Raw genomic sequence first — 22,786 nt, 5'->3', positions numbered from 1 at the left:
ACACTGGATAGGGACAGGGCTTTACAAGGATGTGTAATGCAATGCGTCTGCCAACAGTCAAGAGGGACTTGACTTCTCAGCCACAAGGAGTGGCCAAAAGAAATTCTTGATTCTTGTATTTAAATCTGCTTAAACCAAATGCTGACTGAGGAACCCCAGAACACCTGCATGGCTGACACTATCCAGGAGCTGGAGCAAGTCATACTAAAGACAACATTAAGTATCTTTTTGGCAAAGTGGCATAATTCATGAAAGCCTGCTAGCCCAACTCCCCAGGCAAATGGGCTGTCCAGGCACTGCTTTTCCTCTGTGAAACAAATCACTGGGAATATTGGACTTCTGGGGCTCACATGAACACGTGTGTCAAGTAGAAATGCATATTGTCATTTTTAGGAGCGCGAAGAAGACAAGAAAAGAGGTAAATCTTATACAAGGGTCAATACTAAGGAATTAGCTTTCCTTAGCCTGTAGGTTGTTTCTGAAGGTGGTTGCTATGTATCAGGACTTCACACAAGCACCTATCAGACGAGTGGCACAAAAGAAAAACCGGTGAGATAAGATTACAGAGCATTTGCTGCTCTTATTCCCGAAGGATTTTGCAACATAATGTTCTGAATTAGGAGGGCTTCCACTACATGAAACAACAAGAAGGTCATATGGACTTGTACCTTCCTCTCACCCTGAGCCGCACACATTAAGAAGCACATCTAACTTGTCTCTAAATCTTCTGGAACTTGCTTCCCCTCCTCTTTGATATTTACTCACAGGATCCCAGATCAAGGAAGGCAGCTCAGGTTGTGCAAAACATCCCCCAGAGCAATTACCACACATTGACCACATAAGCTACGGCTATCTTAGGTCTGAAAATTCAAGCCATACCCACTCTGGGTCAACACAGACTCCAGCTCTTTTAAAACAACACTCCCATTTTCCACAGATTTTCACATCAGACTTTTTAATGCAGCATTGTGCTGCCTGCGACAGTGGAGCGCCTGTAGCAATAGCAATAGAAGCTGGCAGCCCATTAAAGAGGTTCAGCATGGCACACAGGCGACCATGGAGCTTCTGCTCCTCACACCAGCGTGACTGTCCTGGCCTGGAAGAGCTGCCTTGAGAAAGCAGAGGGGAGCTCAGGCCCTGGGCTCTGCCATTCTTGGTCCCTCCATGCAGTAGACCAACAACGGTGCCAAACAGTGCCACCTCCAACAGTGTTTTTTATGATGTGGGAATGAGACAGCAAGCAACTGATTTAGCACAGACTAAACAGCCATTAGATGAGGATGTCTGCCACTAAAAGCTCATACATGTTTGATGCATGGGCCCAACTGCAAAAGGTTCCCATAACTGTCCTTCTCCTGAGCAGCCTACATACGTGTTGCTCTCCTCATGGTATTATAGTGTGGACCAAAGCTTATTATAAAAACAGAACTCACTGAGTTTAAGTTTCGAAAATGAAAAATAAATTCACAAAATTGCTCTGTACATGAGCTTAACACCTTCGTATGAATCCCACTTCTGTGATTCAAGTTCAGTTTTCAGAGCAAAGCAAGTGCAAAACTGCAAAGCAAGTAAAAAACTGCCTCTCTGTAGGGAGTATGTCATGAACAACATCCACCTAGGAGTGCCTCAGCTTATTTGCAGCTCATCTTCACAGTTTCACCCTAACAGGAAACAGATTTCATGTAGCTGTGAGGAGCAGCAGCTCTGTGACCTCTCCTTTCAGTCTCCAAGGATTCAAGACAGGACTGCCACATTGTCTGCAGAACAGTACGAGTCTCTTCTCACGTTGTCAACACATTTCAAGTCTGATCAACTCCAAGTTTCTTTTCCAAAGAGGATTTGCTTTAGTTTAGATAATTTTCTCCTATACAAATAAACACCAAGTAAAGCTATTATGTCACCAGCTCCTTTTAACAGGATGCACAAAAGCTAAACAAAACTGAATTTCTTCATTTTGGACTAGCATTTCTCTATATTTATTAATGCCTGTATACCTCCAAAATCACTAGAGTGACCACATTTCAACTGAAGGAAGATCTCAAACACGCTCAGATTCTCAAATGTGTGTAGATCCGACATGCTGGAGCCCCATTATGGAAACAGCATGCCATAAATCAGGAATCAGCTGTCAGCAGTATAGTGCGTCACCTACATTAAGGGATTTCCAAGATGTAAGAAGAATGTAACTACTTGAACCGAAAAGATAAATAATATAAAAGAACATAACACAATGCAAGGAACAGCACAGATACTTAAAAAAGGAACAAGTTTCTCAAATGTGAATTCCAAGGTCAGGTAGCAGCTTTCAGATACTTTTAACCACGCATGAGAAGCCCATCGTCATCACAGTTACATGCATTTGACCCCAGTTAGGTTGAACAAAAGCAGTAAGGACTGGATGAACTAACAAGTGTTTCCACCCTCAGAAAACTCCCTTTTATCATTAGGTTTCCATTCACAGCAGTTGTGAAGTCTTTTTCAATAAAGCAGCATGTAATAGAGATTACCACATGATCCTTATGCAAATATCAGACGTATTCATTATAGTAACAACTACATGATCTTGTCTCTCAGCCATGTGCAATATTTGTCTCTGGTGTGCAAGGACAGCAGCCCTAAGACGTGAGCTTCGAATAGCTGGGGGGAGAAAACCTTCGTCTCAGGTACTTGAGGACGTAGAGGGGAAGACAGCTCACCAGAGTGATGACTGTGACTTTCCACAGGAACGACAAAGTCGCAATGAAGTAAACATCTGTATAAAGAGAAGAGCACAGAGTCAATGAAGATGGGAAGTACATCCTGGGAATAGGTTATAATACCTCAGAATCTTTGCAAAGATAGTTGAAGCATTATTCAAAATAAAGCTGGTATACCCATATGCAAGGGATGCAGAACTAGCCCACTGCAAAGTTATCCTCATTGTGTTCAGTGTTAGCAAAGAGCTTTATGGAAGACGCAGTGACATCTTGTGGTTCCTGCATGAATACTGGAAGAAACCCTATGGATCTGATATTTGTAACTAGACAGCTACTGGGGGAAGCTGGAATTTGTCACCCTTTTCCTTTAGCCAGGGAAAAGGATTAGCTCTATTTCAGGCAACTAAAAAACTCCACCAAGCAACAACTGAAGCCACAGGAGAGAGGCCCCAATGAGGAAGGGCAGCTCCTTCACCCAGTTAAAAGATGAGATCTTTCAAACCAAAAGAGGTTTCAATCTGTAGTCCTAAGTTCAGTTTCCTTATGGAACTAAAGAACACAGCTGATATGTGGTGGAGCTTTGAAAGTACAGGTGACATCCACTGGGCAGCACACACTCTACCGACCAGCTTTACCTCCTCTAGCATTTTGCTGTGAGAAGAAACCATAAAATGCCTGTAAGGAGCATTCAAATAACGCAGCTCACTCAGGTCTGAAATACTGTCATTGTAATTATTTTGGCTTCATAATCAGCCTTTGAGCTCACTCAGCTGCTTACAGTCCTGTTACTATTCAGGTTATAAACTAACTGATTAGAGAAAAGGCATTTAAGCTTACCGATAAACTCATGTAGGAAGACCAGAGAAGCTATGTAGCAGGAGAGACTAAGCAGCTCAGCCACTATCATGAGCCAGTGCCACGTTTGGATCGTCAACGCCACCATCAATAACTCGGTGAGAATCAAGGAAGTGAAGGAAATGGCAACAATATGGACAAATTCAGATTCAAAGAGGAGGAGTGCTCCATACATGATGATGCTGCCTGCAAGGGAATGGAACATTTGGGTATTTTATTCAAACACCAGTTTAAGCTCTAAAGCCCTCTGTAAAACCCTTAGGTCTTGGAAAGGCTGAAACATAGACATGTCTTGAGACTGTTTTTCATGAAACCTGATTAATGTAATGACAACAAATCAGTTACTATTTAGGAGACAGAACTGATGAGAAGACAGGGAAAAGTTACAGCAGAGGTGCTCAGACTTTTATAACAGTCTATCATATTCACAGACACATGGAGATAGGAAATTAATACACGCTTATTTTGGCAGCTGCAGATTTCTAACATCCCAAAACTCTATCTTTCTCGCAGAAAAGCAGTTGGTCACTACTCAGAAGCTAAAAGATATTAAATACTTCTAAAATACTTCTATTGCATTGCCTCAGTGCCCAGATGGAAGCAAGGTGTTGAAAAGCTCAGTGGATACAAGTTAGCCTCTCTTTGCACTACTTTGGCCAAGATTTCTCCCCTTTACACTTCCCCCTAAAAGGAGTACATATTAAAGCACTGTTAATGATGCATTGTTTCGTGCTCCTATTCTGGCTGGCCAGGGAATGCTCACAACGCTCCGCAGAGCCACCTGCGCAAATAACTCATGTTAGCAGCATGAGTAATCCGCACCAACATCCATCACACCAGGCTTGCTTCGGAAGGGAAAACCTGCAAGTGACCAGAGCCTGAGCCACAAAGTTCAAATCCAGCTGTGAACTTTCCAAAGTTTAGGACTGCTCAAGTTTTCGGTCAGGCTCATCTCTGCTAGCAACTAGCCCAATTGTTTGGCCTGCTGTTTTCTAGTTATTTAGCACATCAGAAATGAAGTCACTTTAACCAAATATCGTAACCAGATAGTGGTCTTAGCTCTAGAAGAAATCTTTCCCCTCAATGCATCACCCTCTGGCTTTAGCTTTCCACCGCTTGTGAGTTTTCTATAAATGCCTTGGCTTTGCCATCATATTTATACAGCACCAGAAGACCATTATCCCTGTGTTGCAGGCTTCTACCACATTAGGTTTCAGAAAATACTGCTAACAGAGGTTTCATATTCTTGGATTCACTCCCTACTGAGCATGGTTGTATCCATTAAATCAGTAAGAATTATCTGCTTATTTTGGCACATTTATTCTGACTCTTCTTCATAAAGAAGTTTTGGAAAACAAGAAATATTGTCACAGAATCATATCACCATTTTAGCTTTATAGCTCCATGTTATTCACATGTTTTCCGTAATTCCCTGATTAATACTTATAGGAAGTATTTGGCTTTGACATTACTTGATATAAAAAATGATAAAAGAAATGACCTGCTAGAGCTCTTGCCACTTCTATTACACAGGGTTTAGATAAAAATACACAAAGCTACAGATCCTGTACTTTGCATGCTGACTTGCATGACTTGCTGGTCACAGGCTCTACTCTACCAATGGAGCAATTAAAGCACCCAAAGGAACATGCACAGAATTACAAAGGATGGTCCTAATGGGAGGAGGCACAATGCTTTGAACGTCTACATCGCTGCCTACGATAGGGTTGTCCAGTTGCTGCCAATATTTAGTTTTAGATAATTCCTTCCTTTGGTAATGCTACCAAGATTTTCTGAGACAAAAATATATATTCATTAACCCAAGGATGAATTGCTAAATTCACTTCATGCTTTACTTCACTTCCTGCAATACAAAGAAATCAGATATTCTGTACTCATTAAAACATCTGAAGGCACAAGCAGAAGTTGATTTCTTACCTTGATAGATGCTTATTAAGACCCATATTAAAAAAGTTTTGTATGATAATGGTCGTCCCTGGGGGGGAAAGAAGAAAAAAAAGACAAAGCTCCATTGGGGTTTTCTCTTATGAACATTCATTTACAGATTAACTCAGCAACTGACAAAAGAGAACCAACCAGCCCTGAGGTACTGTGTCTTTACTCTCATTTTTCACAATGGATGAAGGAGGCCTGGGACTATGGAAACTCACTGCTTGCATAGCACAGTACAATCTCGCCCTTACTGCACACACAATTAATTCAATGCCAAGAGTCTCGTGAGTTTAGTCATTGTACTATGAAATATAGGATGTGTGTATACACATATATATGAATATATTAATATTATATTTCTAGACACACACAAATCATCATCATCTTGAAGGCAGATAGGTTTTTTTCTTTAAAAAAAAGCATCTCCAGCCAACACAGCTATACCAGCACAAAACCCCCCTATGTTTAGACCAGGCCTAAGGATGGTTGGAGAATTAGTGGTTTATGACATAAGAGACAACACACAAGTGAAACCAGATGGAGACTTATTCAGGCTGTTGGAAAAACAGGCTTTGCTTTTGAGAGTATCTGTTTAACAAAAATCCTTGAGGGAAAGGATCTGTTGAAGACTCAGTCCACCCCTTCCTTCTGTTAAGAAGGATGTTGCCAGTCTGCATACCCCAGTTATTCACAATGTTTTCCAGGAGAGAAAAGAACAATTAAAGATAACAAAAGGAACCTAAGACAGGATTTACCTTCCTGATATTTCCATGGTAAATATCAAATTAAGTTTTCTTTCTTTAATGAGAAGGACCCAACTTTCACAATAAAGCTACAAAAATGCCACAGCAACCAAACCTTCAGGTCCCTTTAGATCATCCACAAGACAAACTTCTATTCAAAAAACTATGTGATAACCTCCTCCCTCCAAGTGTGCATATCCCTCCTCCCCACCTCCTTTTCTGGCTTCAGGATAGTGCCAAATCCCCAACAATTTCTCTTTCCCCTTTATTTTGGAACAAATCAGTAATATTAAATCCTTAGAATTTCCCACAGAATGGAAATTCTATTTCCCCAGCCGTTTTTAATAAATTGCATTTCATGTAGCATTCAATAACAAACTGCCAGGAAATCTGGTTGTATCTCTTGATTCAAATTTGCCTTTAAAACAATTTTGCTTGAAAACACATGATAAGGTTCCGTATCTATTGGTAATATATTTGACTTTACACATTCAAAGAGTTTCAAATCAAGGTGAAGATCTTGCCTTAAACTGAAACAGACAAACAGAAGTCTCCCGCACCTTAAGAAGATCCTTGTAGAGCTCTGGGTACAACATTGCAACTTCAGATTTAACATCCTTGTCCAGGACTAGAGAAAACACTGGAAACATGGTGTAAATTGTGGAGTACCTGGCAAGAAGGTAGAAGACCAGTAAATTATCTAAGGCGTAGATGCGCAAACAGAAATACAAGCATTCAGAAAGGAAATACAATATTCTTGAAGTGCCAAATGACATACATGTTATAAAAACTTGCAAATGGAGTTTTGCATGTAGGCAAAACCTGCAGGATTTACTTTTTGAATGGCTTTTGATTAGAAACCCTCATACACAGACGATTGGTTCAAGTATTACAACTGGTGTTGATAGAGCCAAGGACAGGCCTGTCCAAACCCCAAAGTTTGCTCTACACTTCAGGCTTGATCCTGTTTGCATCAGGGGAAATGGAGATGAATTTGATGTTTGTTTTTTTAATTATGTACTCAAAAATGTAAAGCCATAGGATTACAAGCGTAATCCCAGTATATCTTAGACAGGAACTCATTCCTCCTCTTGAAAAGTTTGGGTTGTTCTCTGCTTCTGACACTGTGAGGAGTTGGGCACTGGCTCTTATTGCTGTGCAGGCACCAAAGCACAATGACTGCCCCTCTGCTTTTTAGTAGGATCAAGGGAACAGCTCCAGAAGGATGGCTTGCTTCTCACGTTCTGAATGTGACCAACTGTCCTTGCGGAAAGCTTTCTAGAACTGCCGCAGTGGCTTTGCTCAGTGCAGAGGAGTGTTAGGGGGACACGGATCATCTAAATAAATGCATCATCTAAAGCAGTGCTGTGAAACATGCACAGTGGAGATGTGCATGCTCTGCATATTAATTAGCCCAAATCTATTCATTATGCACAGGTTTTCCACACTAGTAGTAAAAAGTGAGCTCTTACCCAATGATGAGAAAGCCTTGATAGAGAGGAACTGAAGCAAAGTAAAATACTGATGAGAAAACAGCCTAGAAAATAAAAGAAATAAGGTTTTCAGGCATTAAGATATTGCAGTAACAGCTTAAAAATATACTCTGTTCAAACTGGAACACACTTGCAGCAGACTCTCCAAATTCCTGAAATGAAGACAGAAGAATGTAATATCAACCCTTTTTATACCTACACAAACCTTGCATGAAAGTGATGTTTAATAGCAAACACTGGAGTGCTGGACTTGGAAAACTTCTTGTAATGTAAGAGTTTCCTCCACAGACCACTGGTTTGATCCAGATGTTGTGAAGAACAGGTGTGTACTTATTTATGCTTGGATAATGCCTTCACAACATAAGAAGAGTGAACACTCACCAATACAAACTACAAGGAGTTCAAGATGACTTCTTTTTTGACAGAAGTTATGGGTTTGTTTTCTGTTCTTGCTTTCAGCTGCAGAGTAAGCTACACTGCCACTTGAGCCTGAACCTTTTGTCTCCATGCATCCCTCTCCAACATGTTTACTCCAGAGAGGGGAGTGGGCAGAATTGGCCTTCTCAAAAATATGAAGTATTTTACTCAAAAAGTATGTAGTATTTTTCAGGAATGTATCAGTACTTTCTGGCATGAAAATGTAACTCCCAAAGAGTAATCTCTGTCCTTCACTGTAACTTTCACTCAAGTCACACAGCTAAGAGCGGAATGTGGCTCATAAACTCTTAGAATCTTTCAACTCTCCCTGCCAACTGGCAAATATGTATTTGTTACACTGAGGCTCTGCACACGAGCAATGTAAATTTTGCTAACAACAAATCTGTTTCTAAGGTTCCCTTTGAAATAGAGAGGAAAAGAATGCTTCCATGCTGCTGCAGTGAACTGCTGAGTACTTGGGAAGGTTAATAAGAGCTTCAGCAGCCTTTGGAGCACAGCTCCCATGAACACTCCACAGCCCACGAGATTGAGCTGTTGGTAACCTCATCAGGGTCTGAGCCAGGTCCTCCTCAGTTGCTTAAATAAGGGCTTCAAATAGTGCAACTGAAGTGAAACCACACCTGAAAATAAGTGCACTTACTCAGCAGAGACCTTGAGAGTATTGCCCTGCTTCACATTTTCAGCATTACTAAACAACAGTGATGACATGCTGTGTGAAAGCCATGCTTTCTAAGGTAGAATACTGTTTTCCCAATACCAGTAACTTTCTTGCATGTTTTCAATCAAACTAATATCCTTAAGTTCTAATCCATGAAAATTTGCAGGAAAATAAATAGTTGCATCCAGAACGAAACACTTTTACACTTTATGAAAGGGTAAAAGGAAAAATCTTTACTTTTTGATTTGGCTTTTTCACCTCTCCACTGGAAAAGTCCTCATGACAGTCCATTTACCTGCATTGTACTGATGCACAGGCTCCTGTGGATGACAAACTGACTGAGAGCTGCAGACCGCTTGTAACTGTTCCTTCCATGCACCATTAGTAAACGACCCAGATGTTTAAACTGAGTGATAGAGAAATCAGCTGCAAGTGATGCCTGTTTTCCTTCCTGTGTACAACAGCAAGTAAAAGCAGAGGGAGATCATTTCATTATTGGAAACAAAGAAATATCATATTGTTTAGTTATTGCTGACACAATTTCCAAGAAAATTTGCAATACATTAGGTGGAGGAGAGTATTATCTCAGCACTTCTGCTTTCCACCATGGCTTATAAGCAGAGAGCAAAAATGAGAATTCCCATTTGAACCCTGGGCTCCAACTCTAAGCAGTCCTCTGGATTATGATTCACAATGTGCATGCTAACGTGACACTCATATCAAGTCAGTACTGAAGGCGAATTTTCAGTCTCAAAAGTTTAATCAATTTTAATGTTTTGGCTCACTCCAAGCAGAGTCTTCCCACTGCCTCCAATCCAGCCTTGTCACTCCAAGCAGCTCTACATGCAGGAACCAGAGCTCTAACCTAGAGTTTGCCTTCTAAACAAACATAAATAGCTTTTAATTGTAAATGTGGAGTAGATGTTATCAGGGTAAATACAACTCTACCATCTGGAGCACCTATGTGTGATTAAGAGCTTCAAAACTAATTATGATGGGCAGACTCCCTGAATTTGGACAAGAATCAAATAACAAACTTGAACTCTGTCAAGCAGTAGTCTCCTTTGCAGCCGAGTTATTTTTCACGATAAGGGTATGGGTCTGATGATTATTCTTGTGGAAACTTCTCATGTTCTTGCACAAATTTCCAAGGATTCATTTAAGAGTTACTTGTGAACTAGCTCCTGAATTGCCATGGGAAGTCTTATTAAACACGAGGTAATCTCACCTTTCCTTCAACTCCAACACCACAGTCAGCCTCCTGAATCATGCTAACATCATTCCCTCCATCACCTGCAGGTCAGACAAATGACATCAGTAGTTAAGCAACAAGGGCAATTTGCAAATCCACTGAAGAGATCTGCACCAGACTGTCATATTAGAAGAAACATTTAACCCTATCAACATAAGCAGGATTTTAAACAACAAAAGCAGGATTGCAAATAGAAATAATAAATTTTGAATTTGACATTTCTTATCTTTGCTGGATGCCTTAGCAGTGCAAGGGTAGCTAGATGACAGCCCCCAGCCCTTATTGGCTGAAAATCAGACTCTTGGTTGCCTATCACCAAGCACTTGCATTGATTTAATTTTTAGGAAGTTTAGTTTTGTTCTTAATAGATCCAGAGGTCTGATCACTTTATCTGTCGTGTAAGTGCACCTACAAGTAAGCACTTACTGTAAGTACCTACAGTGCTGAAATAAAGCTCACACATTAACAATGGTACTTCACCTGGTCAAGTTCAAGCTCTGTTTTGCAAAGGTATCACCCTAAATATTTAGAAGTATTTTCTCATTGAAGTTCTCATATGCAAAACTCCTCTCAACCATCCCACAAAAAACTGTTTCCTAACTCAGCACTTCAGGGTATTATAAGATAACATGGGTCTGTTCACTCAAAAGCAGTAGTAGTAGTAGTAAAGACACCACCCTACATGGTTTCTCCTCCCTAACTAGCCCCTTACCTACTGCACAGGTGAGCTTTCCAGTCCTTTCCTGGAGCAATCGCACAATCTGGGCCTTCTGTGTTGGAGCACATCTGCAGCACACGACAGCAGGGCACTGGCAAGCCAGCTCCATGAACTCATACTCATAGTATTTCAGACACACCTAATTTACAGAGATCAGAAGCGTCACCGATGTTTGTACGAGGAAAGTTTCTTTAAAATAACATAACCCAAATTCAGCCACAGCGATCTGGGGCTGCTCCTGAGCAACCCGAGGTGTTTGGAGCCTACCTCCAAGGAGTCACCAGAAATAACAAGAGCACAGTCGTGCTTCCGGCGGAAGGCATTCAGCTCGAGATGGGCTTCTCCACGGTTAGTCACCTGGGGAAAAAGATGGCAACTGAGGAAGGGTTTGCTTCATTGGGGTGAAAAACCAAACAAACAAGTCTCAGAGGCAGCCAAAGCAATATGGATGGGCAGCACAGGGAATTATTCAGAGCACACAGTCAGGTAAACAGAAAGCTGTGTCAAAAGGATAATAATATTCTGAGTCTACTGCTGGAAAACAGTTGTGATCTCAGCACCCCTCCTGTCCCAGAATTTGGGGTCACAAATAAGTCCTGAGGGGTACGTGGGTGTTACTCACTAGCCTGAATATATGGATGTCCTGTGCCCGTGTCACCAAATGTGCGTTCTTGGCCGTACATGTGGCTGTCTCCAACTTATCCCCTGTCAGCATCCACACCTAAAATGCAAATATTTAATGTCTTAAATACAAAACTTAACAACCACATCTGCAGAACACCTAGAAGTACCACCTGCCAGCTCAGGCATACGAAAGGATTGCTAGAATACATGTAGAATGCATACTATTCTACTAAACACAAAGCCCTATTTTGATACATACAAGAAAAGTCTCACAGATGAAGGAAAGCAAAGCTTTTAAAGAGGTTGAAATGCAGAAGAAGTTACAAACGATGTATAACATTTTTTCCCACCTGCCATATTTCAAGATTCTGCTGATAAACCCACAAAACTCAAGCTAAAGAATGTGTATGCGTGCACTAATGTGTCCCACCCCAGCTATTTCTCATACGCTGAAACAAACGGGCCCTGCTGCAGAAAGATCCCTCGTGGCCCTGCCTGAAATATGGATGATGCAACTGGGGTTAGCTCACTGCTGATGTGTGCGTCTGGAACACACTCAGTTGGTTGGTGCCTTTCTATTTTTTTTTTTTGTTAAATATACACTGCTCCTTTTATTTTGTGCTGGTGAGGGGGGGTGTTAGAAAGCAATGTCAGCAGCTATACCCAGCAGCAGTACCCAGTTATAATCTGACAGGAAATTCTCTCAATAGTGTAAATATACCAGAGTTTTGGGGTTGGATTTTTGTTTTTCCACTGATGTTTTATTCTTTCAAGACACCACCCAAGAATATTTCTCGAATCTTTTAAAAATACATATATTTATACCTAGCACAAAGAGAAAAACAAACCAAACCACACAAAGACTCACTTATTTGTTTAATAATCTGAGGTTGGAAAGAGATTTGATCTTAACAAGATGGTCCCTGTAATGAATTACAAGACCGCCTTCCCTCTTGATTTACTTCTTGCATGCAATACCCTAATGAACATACCATTGCAAGGAGTGCTCTGAAGCGCCGGCCTGGCTGTGTGATGACACAGTCCACACCCTGACACTGACTCCAGCCAAGGTGGAGAGAAAAAAAGCGAAAACAGCTTTGGAATAACTGGCCAGGGCTACGCTGCAGGGGGAAAAAGCCACGGTGCTGCTAAGGAGCTGTCTGATTCCACTCGTCTTACTTCTCTGCTCAAGTCCTTGCTGTTTAGAGGAATGGTTCCAAACAGAAAACACTTTTGGAAGCTTGTCCCAAGCCTTGAATTCCACTTCCTACCTAAATCTCTAACACACAGCTCTGCTTTGGATTCACAGCACGGCTCAAGGTTTTTGCTCCCACTGCTGCTTACAGCAGAGAAACCACAACCAGAACCTTTTACCCACTTTTTTTCACCCAAATCTGAATATTTACTCTATTTATATATTTTTTTAACTGCTTTTTGCAAGTTTGGGCTCTGACTGACAGGTCTTCCTAGATGGGAACTAAGCAGCACCGCCGGTTCCCGCACCGCTGAGCACAGCTCAGGCCATAGCTGCGGGAATCTTACGGACCCAAGACCAGAAAACTAGCAGTCAGCCCGGCCCCCGATTCTCTTGGCTCACACCCCCTCTAGTGGCTACTGAAAAGCTGTAGAGGCACAGCTTCAACCCCCGCACAGGAGCTGGTGCACCAGGGACCCAGCACACCCAAACCAGGCCTGTTTCATACAACATCTGAAACAAACAATTGCCCGAAAGTCTCTGCCTACACACTCAGCTTCTCTGCAGATGGAGCCAGAGCATGTTACGGGAAGATATCCTGTTTTCAGCTGGAACAGAGTTAGTTTTCTTCCTAGTAGCTGGTGCAGTGCTATGTTTTGGCTTTAGTCTAGAATAGTGGTGATAACACATCAATGTTTTAGTTGTTGCTATGTAGCACCTGCCTTGATCAAGGACTTTTCAGTTTCCCATGCTCTGCCAGCGCGGAGCACAAGAAGCCAGAGGGAGCACAGCCAGGACCTGAACTAGCCAAAGGGGTATTCCATACCACAGAACATTATGCACAGCATATAAAGTGGGGGGAGTTAGCCAGGAGGGGCGGATCACTGCTCAGGGACTGGCTGGGCACCGGTCAATGTGTGGTGAGCACATTGCTTGTGTTTTCTCAATTTTCATTTCTCTTTTTTTGTTGTTCCCTATGATTATAATCAGGATTGCTATTGTTATTATTTCTGTTATCACTATATTTTACTTTATTTCAACTATTAAACTGTTCTTATCTCAACCTGTGGGTTTTACATTCCTTTGATTCTCCTCCCCATCCTATCCAGGGAGGGGAAAAGGGGAGAGTGAGCAAGTGGCTGTGTGGTCCTTAGTTACCAGCAGACTTTAAACAACATCAGAAGAAAAGCACAAAAGGTGACATGCTTTCATGTGTTCAGTTAACATTTACCGTTTCCAGCATGTTCTGTTCCCAAAGTGATGCTTAAAATGCATTGGCCAGCCCTACTGCTTCCACTTAGAAATGACACCTGGTGAAACATGCAGCTTGACAGGGCCTCCGCATTGCCATGACTCACTGGCTGTAGGACAGTGCCACATACTCCAGAGGGTCTAAGTGTTCCAGCTAGGAATAACACTATGTTGGACAGACCTTAATGCCAGCGTTCCTCAGTGTCTCCAGAGTGGGTCTGACATCCGTCTGGAGCTGATCCTCCACACCGGTGAGACACAGCAGCTCCATCTCCATTTCCAGGCTCTCGATGACTGTGGCTACCTTCAAGGAGCGGTCATGCACGCTTAGCTTCGCCTGGACGTAGCGTGCCTGAGGACAGAGGAGACACAACCACCCACTCATACAGACAGCTTGCAGGTTACCCAGTTAAGCTCCTGCTGTTAACTCTCATTCAGGGATGGCACCTGTAATGGCTGGTGGACACGAGGCGTGTGTTACAGGATAAGATGGAAATTATTTCAGGAAGTTTCTGTCATTTTGTCCCTGTCCTGGTACAGCAGGGCAGCACAGTGCACATCACATCTGTGTGCACACCAAGGCACAGCAGCTGCTGAAGTGGCATCTACAGAAACCCCGGAAGCAACTCCCTTGTACCACAGGTCTAACCATGGTTTTCACAACTGACACATCTACAAACCATAGCAATGGAGAATCCTAAGCATTTCCACTATCTCCTCTCTGCATTTAACTTAACAGTTCTGCTTCACATTTTGCCTGCCTGGGGTAAGCAACATAGTGCTGTGTGTAGAGACCCACCTAATAAACCTCACGTGTGAAGCCTGTGTTTCCATGAAGCTCGGCTGGGCTATATTGTGGTTGTTTGTAGTTTCCATGGATGTCAGAAGGCAACAATGAAAACTGAAAGCCAACACGTTTCCCCACACAAACACAACTTGTCTAACAAATGATGAAGATTTGCAGAATTTATTACTGCAAAAGATTATAAGGCAGGATTCAGGAACTGTTTTGGAGGGTCCTGGCTGGGATCCAGTTTCATACGTATCACTTAAAAAGCAACTTTGACATTGAAGGATGACAATGTTAGCAGGAGGAGGGAGATGAGAGGCGGCATTATCACCAGAGCTCCGTCAGAATCACTGCAGTGATTGTTTGTTTAAAACCAAAGAAAAGGAAACAAACAAAAACTTACTTCAAAGTCTTGATACTGCTCTTCCGTCAGAGACTTCTTGGCTACAACAAGAACCCTCAGGCCTTCCCGAGCCATGTTACCACACTGGAAAAGAAACATCCCATTGTAGACCGTAAACTCCATCACAAGTAAGATGATTTATGCACAGCATTGCAGAGATGGCAACGTAAGATAGCAAGTTAAGAAAATAACCATCCTATCTGAGCAACCCTAGTGAGTCTCTAGCATCTGATAAAGTGCATGATAAACCTGAGAGGAAAAAAGGAGACCTGCCACAGTTTGCAATCTATCCCAGTGATCCGAAACAAAAAATGTTCTCTCTGCTATACCAGTGTGACAAAACCAACCCCACTGATTTCATTTCCTCCATATGTAAGTAAGTGGACACAAGCCCTTGATTTGTAGACTTCACATCTTTGGCCATCAACTCTTTAAAATAAGACCAAGGTAATACTATTCCTTCAAACACCAGGGTTTGGAGGTGGGGGAGAATCAGTAGTGGAAGGTACTGCTATGAACTCTGCATCAGCATTACTACTAACCTGACAGACGTATCCCAGTATAAAGCTGCCCAGTGTAGTTTTGAAACGAGACTTTTCAGTCTACAATAAATACAAACACAGGATCAAGCCCCGGACAAATGTGGTAACCTTGAGTGGCAATCCGTTCTGAGCAAAATCCATTTTATTTACAGGACTTTCTGCACCAAGTATGTTGAACTTGCCACCTGACTTTTTTCGTTCCTACATATATATTTGGCTGAAGTCTAATTCAATGAACAGCCAAGACATCAGTGACCTTCTGACTCACAGATGTTTTAGCAGTTATGAACACCCTGCCACGCTGACAAACTTTGTCATGCATTGCCCTGGAAGGAGAAAAGCACTCGCATGAGAAACCCTGCATACATCGGGGAGACAGCCCCATACCTCCTCCTCCAGCCAGTCGTTGTACTGCACGATCCCAGCCATCACTACATCAGCTCCCTTCATATAGAATGTGATCTCTCCTGTTGATTCATCCTGCAGATAAGAAACAGAGGAGTCTAAGTTGGGCCACTATTAGCATATTTGGAGTGGCCTCCGCAAGCTAAGTGATGAATTTTTTGCACACCAGTCACAAAAATGCCTGCACTGATTCAGGCTGAAGGTCCATCTGTCTGGGGGCCAAAAGCAGATGCCTATTCAACTGCAGTGTGGTTAATTTAGAGTAGAAATTAATGGTTTAGACAAGGATGATGAGCTTTTTAATCTGCAACGTGACATTTCCACGCAGACACCTCTCAATCCTGATTGTGCGTGCCTTTGGAATAACCTCTGGTCCTCACCTTGAAAATTCATTTCATACTTACCTGAAGCAATAAAACAGATGCATGAAGCTTAACAGAGTAAAACCCACTCTAATTTACCCCCTCTGTTACATTATACAGCATAAGCATAATTAAAGTTTACACTTGCCACAGAAAGGTTAGACTGCTGCCTGCCTTACTCGATACAAGTAATTTGTAGGCTGCAAGCAAAGCATATTTACATTACCACAAATTAAAAAATCCCTTCTAACCAGGCAGATATCTAAGGAGGTCACAGCTATTAGTATTACAAGCTAATGGAAACCTGGCAATTTCCTCAAAGGAGACAAAACAATGAGTAAGGCACAAACTGCTCTGTAAACCAAGACAGCCACCAGGGATAAGAAGAAAATAAACTTAACACAGGAAAAACAAAGAGCCCAGGAAGGTCTGGTAACACACAGCTGCAAATGAAGGGGGGAAAATACTTCAGGAAAAAAAGGTATTAAAGAAAAGCACAGTGGACACTTCTTCTTTCTTACACTATTAATATTCATGGCAATCTCTTCCACTACTAGAGAAAATAGCGGTGAAGGTTCTCATACACCAATAGTTTGAGTTGGTAGGTAAAAGTCTAACACCCTGCGGCAATGGCAAAACAGTTTATAACCATAGCTTAAAAGAAACGCAGCAGCTAATGTGGATAAAAAAGCAAAGATGAGAAGCAAGTGTCTTTGCTAGGGAAATTAGGAGTAGCCAAAGATAACGAAGCTCCTTTCTGAACATTTTTGCCAAGCTCGTAGAGATATTCACAAGGAAGATTCTTATAATTCAGCTTAAGCACAGTTTTCAGTGTCCTCAAACATCCAACAAGAAACCTCCGTATACTGATACCCCCACATCCCCAAAGCAAAATGCGTGTCAGCCTACCAAAACAACCAGAATCCGCTTAAATAAAACAACACTTTTGGCAGTAGCTAAAGGTAAAGGTTTATCTATTAAATTATTTGATTAAAAAGTGTCTACCAACATCTCTGTAGGAAACTGAATAAAGACCCCACTTCCCGTGCTGCAGAACTGGCTTAAGATAGTTTAGATTTTTTGTCCAATATAAATACTGTATCAGCTATCTCCTTGCATTAGTCATTTCCTCTCACCGAGTTCAATAGGAGGTTACTGCGTTCTCATATTATGGTAAAATCACACTATAAATCTACACAGAGATTTGCCAGTTATATTGTTTTGGAGAGGCATCTTTTTCCACCGTGGTCTGACTCTGGCCACGGTTCAAAGGCTTCTTTCAATTCCAGATATGACAATAGCACTATCTTCGCTTTACAACAAAGATCATTCCACATGGGTAAGGGGAAAAAAATGCAAAGAAAAAGAATGGAAAATATTGTGGTCAAAAAAAACCAGGCTTTCTTTCAAGAAGATAAGTCAGTAAACAGGACGGCGAAGAGTGGCTGCTTTGGTAGAAACAAGACTTCTCAGAACTAAAATAATCAGCCACAGAAATGACAGTTGATAACTAGCAAACACAGAGATATTACAAAAATATCCCAAACAAGGCAACATCTGCTACTTGTTTCCAGCATTAACTATGACTTTATTTACTAAAAGTTATACGTTGAAGGAGATCTTTTCATAGGAGCCAGAGCGGACAGGACCAGCAGGAAGATGGATGTCTCTGCCAAGGGTTCAGTAACAGCACTGTAAGGGTGGGCACATGAGTCACTCACTGAAATTCCATACCCAGACTGTACAGGAAGCCTGGCAGGATGATCCCACTGGCTCCTGCCAGCTGAAAAAGATGCAGTTTACAAGAACGAGCAATATCCGTATGGCTGAACAGAAAATACTGCCATGTGAATTCTACTCACTACAGTTCTGAGCGCAGTCTCAGTCAGCAGCTCTCCCTCCCTCTCCTTCCTGGTTGCTCACTTTGCCTGTTGTCTTCTGGATACTTCAAGCTACTTTCCCTCCTTTTATTTCTGTTTTTCAAGTAAGTTTTAAAAGATACAAATTTTTAACCAAGTTTTAAACTGTTTTTTACAGGGTTCTAGAAAATACGCTTTAGAGGTAAACATCTTGCAAGTTGTGGATCAAAACCAAACGGCATGCCTACACATGCATACATGTATACTTAATCAAAGAAAAATTTAACTTGACAACTACCTGTTTGCAAACCCTTTTTTTTTCCTTTTTCTTTTTAATAGAAATGAAAACCCTGCTTAACATAGTGTTTTGGGAGCACACGGGAACATAGCAAAGCCCTAGGCACCCAACATCTGCTACTCACACCCTACTTCTGCATAGGGTACATAGGGAGCTGATCTTAGCGGCTTAGCAGCAACTCAATGGCTGCAAAATAGACACTCAATTAACAAGCACAACAGAGAGGGGCCAGGGCTTCTATTAACAGTATTTACAGTCAAGATCTATGCCTGATGTTGCTCCCACTGACCACAAGTGGGAGTTTTGCCAGTTTTGGTAGCATTAATATTCTAGATACACAAATGCAAAATAGAAATCTTTTTCTTCGTAATGGGGAAGCATGTAGATAATGGATAACTTAAAATGAATAAGCTTCAAATCAAAGGGGGGGTGGAGGAGAAAGTCTCTCTTCCATTTAGATGGGAAATTTCAGAGCATGCACTTCTCTCTTGAGCATATGAACACAACCTAATGACATGCACCCCGGCTTTGATGGTCAGCCCACTTCTTACAACTTTGATAAAACAGCGCCTCATCTGAAGTTTGCACTTTTAATAAGCAGTGTGGAGGGAGACGGTTTAATCCTTCATCTTTTATTGCTAAAGTTTTTATTCTAGGTCTTGAAAAGGTTACCTGAAGCGTCCACATAATTTCCACTATAAAAATAAATAACCTGAAAGATCGACACTTGCTGTATTTAAATGGATACGCACTAGACTTGCTGCAGCTGTCCCACACAGCACGAGACATTTGTGAGAACACTAACACTGCTGGCTATGTACTTTCAAAGGCATTCGGTTGAACTCTAGATTCACAGATTTAACACACTGATTACTTTGCACAAGCTCAGCCTATCAGCCCACTTCAACTAACATTCCTGCCCTTGGGCATGTTTTAATATTCCAAAGCCTGGAACAACTTGAAATACAAATTTGTGCCCCATGCACTGCAGTGTGTTGTGTGATCCAGAACTCAAAAACAGTTCCTTGAACAACAGCAGTTTCACATCCAAAACACTCAGACAGGATAATACAAATACAGCCACTTGCATGAGCTTTAACAATGTTCAATCCACATTAAACGTATCTTGTTCTTCATGGGTTTGTGTAAATAATTGTATACACCTATTACAGTTCCATCTTTATCACCAGATCTCTTGGTAGCAGCAATACTGAAGTTCTCTCGTATTTGTTGCTGAATACAGCCACTGCATTGCTCCATTGGACGTCATCCCTTCAAGATGCTCTTCATTTCTGACAGTGGCTGTGCTCTCCCAGGCCTCCAGAGAAGCTGAGATTTGTGAAGCTACCAAACATCAGCCGATAAAGCAGACTACATTAATCTGCTGTCGATGAGAGCCATGCACGCAATGCTGATCCTGACTACTTCTAACTAAAAGCAAAGGCAAGTCCTCCTCTTATAACTTAAAATACATGAGGCAGAAGATATTTTTACACCCTATTTCTAGACATCCCAAAACAATCATCCGGTTTTACCACAGAGTAAATGAAGGGGGGGAAGGGGGGAAATGGTTACAAACCCACCAATCTTACCTGTTCTTTCCACCCTAACAAACATATAAGAAACTTGCACTTCCCAAGAAATGATACAACAAATTATATCTTGCCCTGGATTACAGGTTTCATATTCATGTTTTAGATTCCTGGTACCACTTAACTACCTGTACTCCCAGTAGAAAATAACAGGGACGTTTTAATTATCTCTAAAAGAAATATCCAGACTGCTTCACCTTATTTGCTTCACAGGCAAATGGAAGTGTCTTACCATAGCTGGGCTTGTTTACCTTGCTAACACAGACTCTCTAGCACTATCTTGAAAACTAATGATGATAACGGACAACTGATCTCAACTGGTTTTAACATCCAGACTTTCTTCTTTCTTTTAAAGCATTTTTTTTCCTGAAAGTCCAACCTTTTATTGTATTTGGATATAGAACCATAAAGTTAACACGTGCAACTTCAACTGGGCACGTATTTAGCGTGCGCATTCCCTGTGGCTGCTGATAAAGGTACTTGCACAAATGCACCCTTTTACCTTTACTCAGCTATTTTCAAACCCTGCTCATGACACTACATTCTCAGCATGGTTGCAAGCTCTGGTATATAGCTCAGAAAACGTTCCCTGCAGCTATAAGTGCTTCCCGCTGCCATGCTGTACTTCCATGGGATTTGAAAGGACTTTCAATGCCTGGCAGAGATCTGGGGAGCACTTCCAAAAAAACCACTAACAATAACTGAAAGTCATTTGTTGTGGCATCAGTCATGATCACCCCCTGATGTACCACCACAACTGCTCTGGAGATGCAGTGTAAGCTGGATCTGTGAACCTGTTCGAGTTCCTGCTCCTGGCTGACCCTGAGGAAGGGAAAGCACTTGTGACCTGGGTCACCTCGCAGCCCCAGTCCATCATATAGTCCCCCCAGCTCTGCCAGCACAACTGTGGCATGGATAGGACAGGTAGGAGCTTTTGGACAGATGAAAAGACAACCCCAGGACACAGACTGAGGCTTCAAAGCCATTCCCGCTTGTCCTCTCCCTACCTGCCCTTTTAAAAAGGCCTTCTCCAGCTTTCTTCTAGGCCCCTTCAGGTACTGGATGGCTGCTATAAGGCCTGGAAGGCTGATGCAAGATCAATACACTAAAGATATTCCAGGGCATTACAGCACTTACTACCCATACGGACAAGGAAAAGGATGTATCACCCAGCAGTGAGATGTCATTAGTTCAAAATAGAGAACTAACCTAGAACCTGAGCTAGAAAAGACTGCAAAGAAGACAGCACAGCTGAGAACAAGTGGTTTACAAGTTTCACACTGTGTTAGCAGGAGATTCAGAGACACGAGAGCTTACCCGAAACCACTTACCCGAACGATGATCCCCATGCGCTTGCTCTCGTAAGTGAAGGGGAAGATCTGGAGGATGGTGAAGTTCAGGATGTGGCCACCCGGTGTCCTCAGCTGCACGGAGGACTGGTCTCTACCCACCAGTGTTAAGCCCACACTCTCCGTCCACTGTACCAGAGCCACCTGAAAGGAGAAGGCCACAGAGAGGGGAGCCAGGCCAAGCCATACCTCCCCTGAGGAGCACCAGAGGGGAAGGGATAGCGGATGGGGGCTGCAGAGAAGCTCATTAGTCATTAATGGCACTACAGAACAGATCAGTTCATACATGCTCCTATATGGCTCTTTCTAGCAGGCTCTTCCTGAGGTTAGAAGCTTACTACCAGTGTTTTTGGGGTTTGGGCAGCCCAGATCCTGCCTGATTCAGCTGACGGACTATCAGCAGGAGGTGGACAGATCCCTGCCTTCGACTACCACATCCCAAAGGACAACCCTTCAACCATGGCAGGAACCACCACCCTTAGCCCAGACCTGGGGTGCTTGGGCACATCATGCACATCTTACAAACACTTCTTGAACTTGCTATTTCCCAGCTTGTTGTCTATGAAATCGAGAATTCAAAACAGTGCATTCATCCTGGATTTACAGCATCAAAGCCAGAAACACTGATGCAGAGCACGTTAACAATTCATATTAAAGAAAAGGCAAACAAAATGAGTTCTGTGTCATACTCTGGTAGTAAAGGTTCATCAACAGCTTTCAACCTCTGCACTGCAAGACAGCTGAAGGCTGGTTCAGACACCTATTGGCAGAGAATCACTTCACCCCAAACATTAAAAACACCCCACCAAAATAAAAACCCCCAAACAGACCCCACAGTGTTCAAGGCACACACCAGAACTAATTGAAATGAACTTATGTGGGTATCATTTTGATTGCAGCTCCTAGAATTTAAGGACCTACAACAATAAATCCATCATAAGCTTTCACTTAGATTACAACCAGTCATGACAGACGACCCAAGCCTTTATTTTGCTTCCCTGACAATTCCACCAGGATCCTCACCTCAGCTGACACATCCATTTAAGATCCAGCCTGCTGAGATATGGGGGTTTAACTCTGGAAGCTGTCTTGGCAGTAACAGATGGGAGCAGCAGCTGACATGAGCCCATATATCACTGGCCTCCAGAAAGGATCAAGGGATACTTTCTCCAAACAGACATGAAATACTGGAAGTATTTTACAGAGACATTTTCAAAAGCATGAGAGTGCTGGGCACATGGTTGCTGCTCACTTGAAGATTTATTATCCCTTGTGCCTTTCAGGTTCTGCCTTTAATGCCTTAAGTGACC

General features: G+C 42.2%; 1 protein-coding gene across 1 annotated transcript in view; it reads right to left on the bottom strand.

Moving 5' to 3' along the window:
* Window positions 1-2,615: 2,615 nt before the first annotated feature.
* ATP9A (ATPase phospholipid transporting 9A (putative)) overlaps window positions 2,616-22,786 on the bottom strand; it is a gene marked incomplete at its 3' end in the record, with an annotated part of 58,428 nt that continues 38,257 nt past the window's right edge. Inside the window, exons 15-28 of the mRNA XM_080627989.1 lie at window positions 21,459-21,620; window positions 15,999-16,091; window positions 15,070-15,153; window positions 14,058-14,228; window positions 11,429-11,527; window positions 11,074-11,163; window positions 10,801-10,945; window positions 10,065-10,129; window positions 9,132-9,287; window positions 7,720-7,784; window positions 6,808-6,916; window positions 5,490-5,547; window positions 3,534-3,737; window positions 2,616-2,752 (exon numbers count right to left, since the gene is read on the bottom strand). Of these exons, the coding sequence (XP_080484115.1) occupies window positions 2,616-2,752; window positions 3,534-3,737; window positions 5,490-5,547; window positions 6,808-6,916; window positions 7,720-7,784; window positions 9,132-9,287; window positions 10,065-10,129; window positions 10,801-10,945; window positions 11,074-11,163; window positions 11,429-11,527; window positions 14,058-14,228; window positions 15,070-15,153; window positions 15,999-16,091; window positions 21,459-21,620 (1,638 nt within the window). The remainder of the gene's footprint in view (window positions 2,753-3,533; window positions 3,738-5,489; window positions 5,548-6,807; window positions 6,917-7,719; window positions 7,785-9,131; window positions 9,288-10,064; window positions 10,130-10,800; window positions 10,946-11,073; window positions 11,164-11,428; window positions 11,528-14,057; window positions 14,229-15,069; window positions 15,154-15,998; window positions 16,092-21,458; window positions 21,621-22,786) is intronic.

This window comes from Psittacula echo (assembly GCF_963264785.1).
Source record: "Psittacula echo genome assembly, chromosome: 12".
Lineage (NCBI taxonomy): Eukaryota > Metazoa > Chordata > Aves > Psittaciformes > Psittacidae > Psittacula > Psittacula echo.
Note: the sequence above shows the minus strand (reverse complement) of the source record. Positions and strands in the feature narration are given on the sequence as shown.